The 12,431-nt window shown below is 33.4% G+C and overlaps 1 protein-coding gene across 1 annotated transcript; it reads right to left on the reverse strand.

The window, feature by feature from the left end:
• Positions 1 to 1,105: 1,105 nt before the first annotated feature.
• Positions 1,106 to 5,014, reverse strand: LOC108907114 (venom carboxylesterase-6-like). The gene is made up of 9 exons (XM_018710644.1): positions 4,954 to 5,014; positions 3,762 to 3,907; positions 3,051 to 3,147; positions 2,764 to 2,955; positions 2,149 to 2,691; positions 1,863 to 2,041; positions 1,642 to 1,795; positions 1,440 to 1,563; positions 1,106 to 1,387 (listed from the first exon to the last, which is right to left on the reverse strand). The coding sequence occupies exons 1-9, from the start codon at positions 5,006 to 5,008 to the stop codon at positions 1,204 to 1,206; spliced, it is 1,674 nt and encodes a 557-aa protein (XP_018566160.1). The 5' UTR covers positions 5,009 to 5,014; the 3' UTR covers positions 1,106 to 1,203.
• Between the last annotated feature and the right edge of the window lie 7,417 nt (positions 5,015 to 12,431).

Raw genomic sequence — 12,431 nt, forward strand, 5'->3', positions numbered from 1 at the left:
CGGGAGCCAAAGGTCAATGACCCCATGTGGCCGAGGTAAATGACTTCGGTGGCAGAGGTCAATGACCCCGAAGGCCAAAGGTCCATAATACCGGTAGCCAAAGGTCAATGATCTCTCTCTGAAAAATTATTGACCTTGATTTTGACCTTTTGAAATATTTACGTGATTTTGCATACAATATTTGTCGTCATTCATATAGAAAAGAAATTTTACTAAATGAAAAGAAATTTGAAATCTAGCAGCCTAAGACATTGAAATTGTACATAAACATTCAGTTCTTCATTTTGAGAAATTTTCTTTAATAACATTTTGTGATGTTTTGTAAAAAAAATGTCACGTTTACTGATGCCGAAAATCAACTTTTTCTGAATTTTAGTGGTTTGAAACACACAGTTTCTTCCACAAGCAAACAAAGCTCAATTTAGCAGTCTATTTTTCAACGCAGTTTTTGTCTCGTTATTTTTTCGGAGACACGCTGATTATGTTTTGTTGTATCGTGTTTGATTGATCCGTTAAATTTAATGAGTCGTAATGGAACTACTCAAATTAGATATTTTAATTTTTCTTTGGGAGTAATCCATAGAAAGAAATGTTATACTATATACAATTCGGTGAATTTATTTTTACTACCTATTATCTGTGAAGATAATGAAAAATGGGCAAGATATAACATTTAAAAAACGAATAATGTGAAATATAACCCAAAATAATTTAAGTTTAATAATGATTCGCATATATGTATTTATATGTATTTTGCAACAAGAGAGAAAATATTTTTTCAAGAATTTAAGTTACACACATTCTTCTCAAAGTACACATTACTTACTGTTATTAAAATATTAAACATTCATCTTCACAACAGATAATTAGGATTAGGTACTTACAATTGTTCCCAAATGACAAAACAAAAAATAGACAAACCGGTTTGAACTACATTTCGAAATAAGTTAATTTTATATTAGGATCCAACAATGAAATTACGTTCGGTATCGGTTATCTTGTTAATTACAATTACCAGGATGGGACTGGCCTGCTTGTAGGATAGGACAAAGGTTATCAATTTGGAGAGTAAAATCGTTTGTAACATTTTATATAAGAAGATATTAATATAAATTACAATAACCAAACCTTTTTCTACTTTATAAATAGGTAACACATTTTATAAATCGCTTGAGATTGCTTATAAAAATAATTAAAAGTAAACTACAATTCATCTTTTACAACAAGGTTTTCATACTCCAAGAGTCCAAGCTTGGTCCAAAAATCGATAGGACTCACACTTTTACTCATTTGCAGCTTCATGTATTCTGGTCCGTTTATAAATAAGTAAGTCAGCTCTTCAGATCCTGTAGGTTGCCAAGTGTCCGTCCCATCAAAAGAAGGATTACTAAAAAATGAATTATTGAAGGAAATAAGTCATTCTGGAATTATTAACATACCCGCTGTTGGCATATGAATACAACATGTTATGACAAGCACTACGCAAACGTTTATCCTGTGCTGATAATGGATTTATAAATGACATTCCATAGAAGTAGAAAACATCTTCACCATGACATGCACCTATGAAAAGTATTTGCTGGTACATTTAGTTTGCAATTTTTTAGTTCACGCTTCATCTGTTTAAGAGTATGTTCTTACCTTCCACCCTTCGAGTGCCTGGAAAGTTGTCGACAAATTTATTTTCACCCTCAGTGTAGTTAAATATATAAAAATATACTGGAGATTTTGTCACCTTGGCTTGCAGTTTAGTTGAGAGTTCTGCAGATACAGCAAAGAATCTGTCAGTGAAAATCTAAAAGGCAATAATTTTTTGCAATTTAATGCAGATGAATTTTGCATTTCTAATAGAAAAACTGTACCTGAGTAAATTTTTTGAAGTTCTTCTTATTGATATTTTCTCCTGGTCCCAAATAGTGATCCAAAACTTCCTTCGCTACTACCTCCCGCCTTGATGCAGGTAGAGTGTCATTGTAATCCAGCAGTTCGGGAGATAGTTCTACCCATTTTTCGTTTATCTCTCCCAAAATGTGCCATAAATCTGGAAAATTATGCATTTTGATTTACGTCGGGCAATCTTGCATGGTGTAATGTAAATGCATGTAAAAGAGAAAACTTTATAAACCTTAAAGGTAATATCTTACTTACATCCCGTAGGAAAAAGTCCTTCATCAACAGTAAAGGAAGTAATCCAAGGCAAGTCGTGGACTTTACCTTCTTTCAAGAGATGGTAAGGTTCCGCCTCTAGGAAAGCGTTTGCTAATCCTCTTTCCACCACTGGCGCAAAAGGTGAGAACGGCAGGTCACCGATGCCATAGAAATGTTTCAATTGCTTTAGTAAAGCATGCGCTGGTCTCTGCTTAAGACACCTCTTTAGTTCTTCTGAGGTACTATCAGGACAACCCACCAACACAGCGAGCTTCTTGGCACGTTGCAAAGCGTTCTTTCTGACTGCCCAGGGTGCTAGAGCTGTGCCGCTGTGCGAAATCCCTTTGATGAACAAACCTTTAGAGAGGGGGGAGAAATATTGGAGGTGGACGCTGGCTCCGCCAGCTGATCCGCCTACTATGGTCACAGAGTGGGGGTTTCCTCCAAACGAAGCGATATTGTCCTTGACCCACTTAATTGCTAAGACTTGGTCCTTCATACCGTTGTTGCCGGGTATGACGTAGTCTTCTGTGCTAAGGAATCCTGGAATGTTAACGCTGACTAAATTATCAATGGCATTTGAAAACCACGAATAAATAACCGGAGCATTCTTACCTAGAATACCAAGGCGGTAATTGATAGATACAAACACAGCGTCTTTGTCTAGGAGTGCACTGGTCCATATCATGTGTCCACTGCCCACCATAAAGGCACCTCCATGGATTGATACTATCACATCAAGTGCTTTAGGATTTTTCACATAGTCTTCAGGTATATATACGTTTAAGTAAAGGCAATCTTCTTCCCCTAATGGAAAATATAAACACTCAATAATAATAACAATTTTTGTAGGACGTATTAAAGTGTTTTGGAGTACCAAGCTAAGTAGATTTAGTAATAACCTAATAATTTGTCAAGATCCAGGAATCCAGCCTGAAGACAGGTGTGAAGTGTGTTTGCCTCCCAAGTTCCTGACCAAGCAGGAATAGGTTCGGCTTCCTACAAGTTAGTAAAAATAAAGATAATTGTAACGAAATAAGAGAGACGTCGAGTAGGAATTTGGAAAATCTTACATTACACAAATAACTAGCAAAATTAAAATTAATGAATGAAGTGGACGATCAATTGAAATGAAATTATCCATACATCTTTTCCATTTATGAAAGAAAGTAAACCAATAAATGTAGTATTGAGAATGAAAGTATAAATTATTTCAAAATTTTCATTTAAGGGGTGATTATGTTAAAAAAATAATAGTACCTGTTACACTTTTTCGAAAACTTAATATTTACGGAGGTACATAACCACCAAATTATTTTTAAATTTTTTGTGGTTATGTATTATTATGTAGTAATGACTGTCATTTTAAATACTACTATAATACAGCTTAAATTCTTTCTCCTAGTTTGCGAGCACTCTGTATATGTCCCACTATGATATTTTAAAGTAGACAAAAATAACTACCCCTGACTGATTCCTATGGCTCATTTACAAATTAAAACATTATTTACAACATTTATGTAGCATGTGGAAAATTAGCCAAAAAATATTACGTGAGAAATACCAGAAATAAATTGAAAAGGTATCTTAAATATACAAATATTTTGACTTACTTCGAACCTTAGGTGGCCTACTGGTGGTTTTGCATATGGGATTCCCTCGAAAGCAGCATATTTCCGGTCGTCTAAAGTCTTCCAAAATCCTCGAACTCTTCCTAAAGGCGTGACTATCTCTGGTAGATCATCTTGGCTTGAACAAACTAGCTTCGAGTTAAATTTAAATATATAAATTAAACTGTTTTTTTTTTCTTGACTGCTTAAGAGCGCCGTATTCTTTAAATAGTGTTTTTCACAAAGACAAATAATTTCAAATATTTAATAACTGAATAAGCTTACCAAATAATAGGAATGTTTTGTCATGCCATCTGAGTATTTTTAAAGATGCCGCAGTAAAACGAATAAATAGATGCAAAGAACGATCAAGGTTTTAGGTACTGAAATCTACGAATTTACTAACTTTTTTATATATAACTCTACATGTAAATATTCTCATAACATTTACTTGCTTAGTCCTACATATAAAATGGTTTACTTTTATTTACTTTAAGTACGTAAATATAATTCTTAAAATGTGAGATTAGGATAACAGCAAACGTATGTTTTACAAACGCTTTTTTTAAGTTATTATTTTATTTGAGTAAATTTAAACAATAACGATGAATAAACAGAACATCAAGGATTTTATTTTTGTGCTTACTTTTGTTCTACATGTTTTACTTTTCAAGATTTCAGTACCTAAGAACGCCAGAAATTTGACGATTTCTCGACCAGGGAGTAAAACCAAATTCATTTTAAAAAATGGCCTTCTATGATTCAGCCCTAACTATTTCTAAAACAAAATCTGTCATGATTTCAAATCTGTTGAAATCCAGTAAGTCTTAGAAATTTTGAAAAATCTGGTCTTATTCACCACCAAAGTTTCATTTTTGTACGAGATACCACAAAATGTTATTAAAAAAAAAAACTCAAAATGAAAGATTGTGTTCTACACAAATATACAAATATCCGAGGCTTAGTGGATTTTACGAATTTGAAATCGACACGAAGTTTAATAATGACTTGCGGTTATACTGCACCCACCTGTATTAATTAAGAAATGGTAATTTTCTTTACATGAGTCAATAGATATATGAAGTATATTTTGCAAGAAGAGATGAAATTTTTAACACATTGCACGATGGACGAAGAAAAGCAATGATGTAGTAAAAAAAGCGCTGGGTATATATTCCTTTTTTTAGGTACTTACAGTTATTGTTTCCCAATGACAGAACAAAAAATAGACAAACTGGTTTAAGCAACATTTCGCAATGGACTATGTTTAGATTAGGGTAGAGAGACATTACGGTGCAATAACTTATCTTGTTAATTATTATTATCGTCAGGATAGGACTGGCTTGATCGTAGGATAAGTCAAAAATTTCATTTTGGAGAATAAAATCGTTTATAACATTTTGTTTAAGAAAATTTTAATATGAACAACAAAAATGAAACGATTTTCTACTTTATAAATAAAGCAATTTATAAATTACATGAAGTTGTCTATAAACTGAACGAATAATTCAAAGGAAACTACAATTCATTTTTTACAAAAAGATTTTCATTCTCCAATAATTATTAATTATAATCCAAACTTGTGTCGATAACTTGTGCTCCACAGAAGTAACAGCCATCTTCACATGACACACACTTGTGGAAAAAAATTTTATAGTAGATTTTGTTTTGTTTGCAATGTTTATCAGTTATTGCTTAATCTGATTCTACCTTCTACCCCTTGAGCATATGGAAAAAAGTCAGGATTTTTTTTTTTTTTTTCACCTTCAGTGTAGTTAAATAAATAAAAATATACTGAAGATTTCATCAGTTTAGCTCGACTGACGGTTCTGCGGAGACAGCAAACAATCTGTCGGTGAATTTCTAAAAGGAAATAATTTTCCCCAATTTAAAGCAGATGAATTTAGTATTTCTAATTGAAAAACTGTACCTGAGTAAATTTTTTTAAGTTCTTGTTGATCTTTTCTCCTGGTATCAAATAGTAATCCAAACCTTCCTTCGCTACTACCTACCTCCGGCTCTGATACAGATAGAGTACCGTTGTATTCCAGCAGATCGGGAGATACTTCGCATTCCACCCACCATTGTAAAATTAAATTGTTAAATATGGCGCTTTGTTAGTATGTTTTTGAAAATACCGAATCACGGCTCCAAGGGGGCATTACTCAATCGCGCACCATCATTTAATAAAAGACCACCCCCAAAGAGGCGCAAATGGCAGATACTTACGTAGTATGATATTAAAAAAGTCGTTACTGTAGAACGGACTATTTTCTTGCACATCACATGATAATTTGCACTGCGATGTTGCTTCTTTAAAATATGTACTTATAGTACAAACTTGATTCGCACAGATTTCTTTCTGCCAAGATAGGTGTGTCAACTATAACAGTATCTCCTGTTTTTTAATATTAGCCTCTTGACAATAAATCTTTAGGAGAGAATGGTACGCAATCTGTTTCGTTTTGGTTTTCAAATTCAATTCTACGAGTGGAAATTCTTGACTCAGCTGCAAAATAAATCCCAATCGTTAATATTGAATGCTGAAGCAAGAATTTCTTTGATAATTTGTTTTTCGTTAATCAATACAAAATATTTATCTGCATCCGATGGCATTATCTTAAACATATGAAACCAGCAAATATATATTTGTATTTTGTTATCAGGAATTGTTTTGGAATTATAGTTTACTGTATAACCGTCAGGTTTATATAATCTTTTAATTACATAGAATATAAAAAAACAAAACTGTAATTGTAACTATTTATAGATCTACAGATGGTAATATAAAAACATTTTTGGATAGTCTAGAGAAGCTGCTTGTATGTTGTCAAAGTAGGTTCACTAACATAATATTGGTAGATGATTATAATATTGATTTCCGTCGAGGTTCTTCAATGTTAGATGATTTTATCTATTTAATAACTTCATTTGGACTAGACATTAAAATATCTGACTACACAGGAGTTACCCTACAGTCTTCTACTTGCTTAGATAACATTTTGATAAATATAAATGAATGAACGATATGAGACACTTATTGTAGAACCATAATTTCGTACTTGGGATTTGGGCCCTTGGAATAATGAGCAGAGCTTTCGAGAACAAGGCATAGTATTAGATCAATCACATGATTCCATTAATAGCTGATCATCGAGCACAAATAATGTTCTTAAAATATTTTGCAAAATTTAATAACCAAAATAAGATTTGTAAAAGAGTAATCAATGAAAACGACATTTTAAAATCAAGGGAATCAATTCTTAATATTTACTGGATTTTTTTTGTGACTTCACTGAGCAATAGTAATTTTTTGCCGATTTTCTGATAAACACTTACGCTGATTTGGTAAATTCTATTTTCCCATTACGAAAATACAGTATAAATATAAATAAAGCACCTGTGCTGTGGTATGAAAATGATTTGAAAAGAATGAGGGACACTCTATCAAGCCACAAGTTATATGATGCATCAAAAAATGCCTCTATTCTTTCTGTACTCACTTCTCATAAAAAGAAGTACAAAAATAAAATAGCTTATAATAACAAATATTATTACAATACATTTATCGAGCAGTTTGACAACATGGCATATGCTGTCTGGCGCTTGGTTAACGAAAGAAATAAAACAAAATCTAGTGGTGTTGATCATGGTATTGGAGATACAGAATTTAATAATTTTTTTATTACCATTGCTGACAAGTTAATTCAAACATTACCAAAAAGTGCATCAAAGGATGATTTTACAAATTGTATGAATACAATACATTTCTTTGATTAGAGAAAATATTCAAATTTCAAAATAGTCGAAAAAATAGCTNACCCACTTCTCGTTTATCTCTTCCAAGAATATACAGAAATCTGAAAAATTACGTATTTTGGACAATTTTGCATGGCCAAATCTCTTTTACGCTATCTAGAAACTTTTACGCTAGCTAGAAACCTTCATTGGATCATCTTAATTACATCCCGTAGGGTACAGCCCTTCGTCACTAGCGTAACATATAATCCAAGGCACGTTGTAAGAAAACATTTGCTGATCCCCTTTCCACCACTGGCGCAAAAGGTGAGAGTGGTAGATCACTGAAACCATAGAAGTGTTTAGCAAAGCGTGCGCTAGTCTCTGCTTAAGGCACCTCTTCAATTCTTCTGAGGAACTGTTAAGGCAACCCATTAACACGCCAAGCTTCTTTGCGTATTGTAAGGCGTTCTTCTTTACCATCCAGGATGCTAGGGCTTTACCGCTTCGCCAAAAGTCCTTTGATAAACAGTCCTTTAGAAAGAAGTTGAGAAATATTGGTGGTGGACGTTGGCTGCTCCGGTTGATCCGCCCACTAGGGTGAAAGAGTGGGGATTTCCAACGAATTAATATTATCCTTGACCCACTTGAATGCTAAGACTTGGTCTTTCATGCTATTGTCACAGCATATAAAACAATTGCTGTGCTGTTGTTGCCAGGTATGACGTCATATTCCGTGCTAAGGAATCCTAGAATAACAACGTGATTGAATCATCACTAGAACCATAGGCCACAATTTAGAAGAAATAGCCAAAGTACTTACCAAGAATATCAACGTAATAATTAAAAGAAACTAGTACGACTTCTTTATCTAGGAACGTATTCAAAGTCATGTGTCCATAAAGCTACCACCGTGGATTGCCATCGAGTGCTTTCGGATTCTTCACAGAATTTTCAGGAATATACGCGTTTATGTAGAGATAATCTCCTAAAGCAAAAGAAAATATTGACTCTCAATAATGGTGATTTTCTTAGGGTAAATTTTGAGATGTTTAAAGGGACACTATCTATCGAGGTTTATACTTAAATGAAGTAAAGTAAAAATGCTACCAAATGTAGAGCCAAAAATAAGAGGAATGAAGTAAAAATACCTTATATGAAAGTTGCACCCCTGAGGTGATATACCCTCTTAAAGGAGGGGATTTTCAATATTTGTTCGGTCATTGGCATATTTTATAAAGGAGTGAAACAGTCAACCCCATTGCAACATTTTGTTAGAAATTTTTTATATGAAGAAAATTATTTATTTAAAAATATTTATTGGGAAGACTGATTTATGCGCAACTTTTTTACCTCTTGTAATTTTTCGGTAAAACCAATAGTTTTCTAGTATAAAAAATTAGATGCGTCATCGTTCACTAAAGGGGTCATTGCGAAAATTTGTAAATTTATAGGCGGATGTCATAACAAATAAATTGTTATTTATCATATTAATAAATTGACACTTTCTGTCAATAAGCTGGTAATTTAATAATAACATTAAGAATAATTTGCTACTAATTAATGAAAAATGTTTGATAACTTATGACTATGAGACATGTATTAGGTAAAGTTATTTGTCTGAAATAAAATTTAATACGAACGAAAAACAAGAAATGGAAAATTAAATTTAAAGAATATTCTCGAAATAATTTCCATTTTGCTGCAAGCATAACCTAATTCGTCTGTTGAAGTTATAACGCACTTCGCACAAACAGTTCTTGGTTATTGCGAAGGTCATCTGCTGCCTGAAATATTCTTAAGCGTAGTTCTTCTAAGGAGGCAACAGGAGTGGCATAAACAATACTTTTACAATACAATACTTTTACTTTTTATGTCTCCCAACAAAAATAAATCCATAGGCGTTAGGTCAGATGAACGTGTAGGCCAACAAACAGGGACATCACGACCACGGCCAATCCAGCGATTCGGGTAATCTAAATTTAACTATTCTCTAACGGCAAGTGTACTATGTATGTACAGGTGACCCATCGTGCATATACCACATCACCTGACGTGTAGCGAGGGGTAGAAAATTTAAATATTATTAGGAAATAAAATAGAGTATGAAGAAGATCTATACTTTATTCTACTTTTTCTACATTTTCGAAAAATTTATAAAAAATCGTGCAACTTTTGTATCTCACATTTTCTTATAACTCTAAAAACAATAAAGTTAATGGAGGGGTCAAAATATAGTGAATCACTCTGTACACACCGCAGCTCCATCAGACAGTTTATCATGTCTGAGTATATTTATGTGCCAGTTAGCAATATCGGGTGCTGTTTTACAGATGCGATACTTTGGGAAAACCAATAATTGATTTAGATACTTTTCCGTTTTTTGTCTACTACTTCAGTAAGGATAAAAATGTGATTTTTTTTTGCAATTGCAAGACAAAAGTGGTGATATGATGAACGGGGTTTTATGTCAGAAAAATTCTGTAGTGCAGTTCTGGTAAATGCCCCTTCTTGCGATGTATTCACACAAACTTGATGAGCCATACGTTACATACTTCGCATTCCACCCAGTCTGTTGTAAAATTAAATTGTTAAATATGGCGCTTTGTTAGTATGTTTTTGAAAATACCGAATCACGGCTCCAAGGGGGCATTACTCAATCGCGCACCATCATTTAATAAAAGACCACCCCCAAAGAGGCGCAAATGGCAGATACTTACGTAGTATGATATTAAAAAAGTCGTTACTGTAGAACGGACTATTTTCTTGCACATCACATGATAATTTGCACTGCGATGTTGCTTCTTTAAAATATGTACTTATAGTACAAACTTGATTCGCACAGATTTCTTTCTGCCAAGATAGTGGTGTATTANGCTTTTATTTCTGAATAATTTTAAAGTTCAAGGAAAAGGACACATTACTGCCACACAGCACATCACTGCATCTGCTTATGCCTTCAATCTAAAAATGTGACTGCCGAAAAAATGCCGCCTACTCGGCCTAAAATTATGACTCTGCCTACAAATTTTACCTTGATTTATGGTACTTTTTATTTTTTTTTCTGTGTGGCTGTGTTATTTTTACTTGCCGACTACACATAAATATAGTATAACAGTTACTAAAAACGTAGTATATATGCGATTGTCATTTTTGACATGTTATTTGCAAAAGCGACATTTTTTTATCTAATTCTTTTTTATCAATAGGAAAAGCTAAACAAATACGAACTAAAAATTTAATTAAAAAAATAAAGGTAATAATTTTTTCGGTCATTTTGAGATTCGAATATTTTTTCAGGGGGGCTCAAATCGAAAAAATGTATTGGAAGTACCCCGCTGAAATTACTTTCTAAACACCTTAAAATATTTGCACATCATTAATACTTTCATACGAGAGGCAAATTTTCCTGATAATTTTAGTCACAAAAATTATACAAATTTTTAAAACTGGAAATGTGTCTATATTTGAAAATTATCATCCAATTTCTATTATCCCCATGTTTTCTAGGATCTTTAAAATTTTACTTAAATCACGCCTAATGGCTTATATTACAGCTCATAATATATTAAACTGTTTCGAAGTTGGCTTTCGAAGTAAATGTAATACACCAAATGCAGCTTTTAAAATCGTTACTCAGATAGTAAATTATCTCGAAAATGGTAATAGTGTATCCAATACACTATGTGAGTGTTCGATGGCGATTAAAAACAAATAGTATACAACAATTGTTTTTCTGATAGTAGTTTGGATAAACACGGAGTGCCTCAAGGATCTGTCCTGGGGCCTTTACTATTCATATCAATGATATATTTCATAATTTATAGCCAAATACTTGTGTTGCTTTAGCAGATGACACCACCTTGTTAAATTCAAATAGTGACATAAATAACCTTGTAACGAAAAGTATAGAGCTGGTCTCTGAAGCTAAAAAATGGTTTACATCAAACAAGTAAATGAATGAAAGTAAAACTCAAAATGTATTGTTTACTACAAATAAAAATATACGTAGGGGAAATTCAGCAAAAGTTCATATCATAATTGTAGATGAAAAACTAAATTGGTAATCATATTGAGCAAGTAAGTCGCAAACTTTCCAACTCAATATGTGTATTACGCACACTTACTCGTTCGCTATCTATAGAAACTCTAAAGCTATTTTGCATTATTTCATTCATTAATTAGCTATGGGAAATTACTGCTATGCGCAAAAAATTTTCCGCCTGCAAAGCGAGCGATAAGGATTATAGCTGGTATGGGTTTTAGAGACCACTGTAAACAAATTTTTAGAAAACTTGATATAATAGGTTCGTTCCAACAAGGAATTCAGAATTAGGTCAAAATTAATAAAGAATTATTGTGTACGCATGCGCTCGATAAGTACTGATTATGAACTAGTTCTAGAAATCGTGTTGGAACAGTTTACGACCTATCACATGGCTGTCGTCTGTCAAGTTAACTGAATACCTACGAATACCGAAATCCTTTTGTTTGCTCGACTCGGAAGCCAGAAAATCATCATCTAAATCATTCATACTAAAATAGGTTATAAACTCAAAATACAGTATCATCATCATCATCATCTTCATCTAGTGGTTGGTCCTTGAAAAGTCCCATAGCACTGCGGCCTAATTAGGCCTATTGTGCGTCCCACTACCAGTCCTATTCAGCAAGTAGATTTGTCCTTTTTACAAAGTCCAAAAGCTTCCTTGCTAACATTTCTCTCAGTTCCTTGGGTTCCAAATAGGATCTCCCAAGGAGCGCCATTCTGCTACGTGCAAATCCCGGACACTCGCCCAGGATATGCAGAGAAGTTTCATCCGCCGATTCACATCCTCGGCAGACCGGACTGTCTACAAGCTTTAGCTTATGTAGATGTTTCCTAAAGTGACAGTGTCCCGTTATGAGTCCTGTCACTCTCCTGAGCCGGATTCT

This window comes from Anoplophora glabripennis, unplaced genomic scaffold, assembly GCF_000390285.2.
Source record: "Anoplophora glabripennis isolate ALB-LARVAE unplaced genomic scaffold, Agla_2.0 scaffold325, whole genome shotgun sequence".
Classification (NCBI taxonomy): domain Eukaryota; kingdom Metazoa; phylum Arthropoda; class Insecta; order Coleoptera; family Cerambycidae; genus Anoplophora; species Anoplophora glabripennis.

What these genes read in the sequence shown, in the direction of transcription:
- LOC108907114 (XM_018710644.1), bottom strand. Translation starts at nt 5,008, where the DNA reads ATGTTGCTTAAACCAGTTTGTCTATTTTTTGTTCTGTCATTGGGAAAC. An exon ending in GTCATTGGGAAACAATAACT is followed by an intron (nt 3,908 to 4,953) that starts GTAAGTACCTAA and finishes ACTCGAAGCTAG; the next exon opens with TTTGTTCAAGCCAAGATGAT. An exon ending in TTACCGCCTTGGTATTCTAG is followed by an intron (nt 2,692 to 2,763) that starts GTAAGAATGCTC and finishes TTAACATTCCAG; the next exon opens with GATTCCTTAGCACAGAAGAC.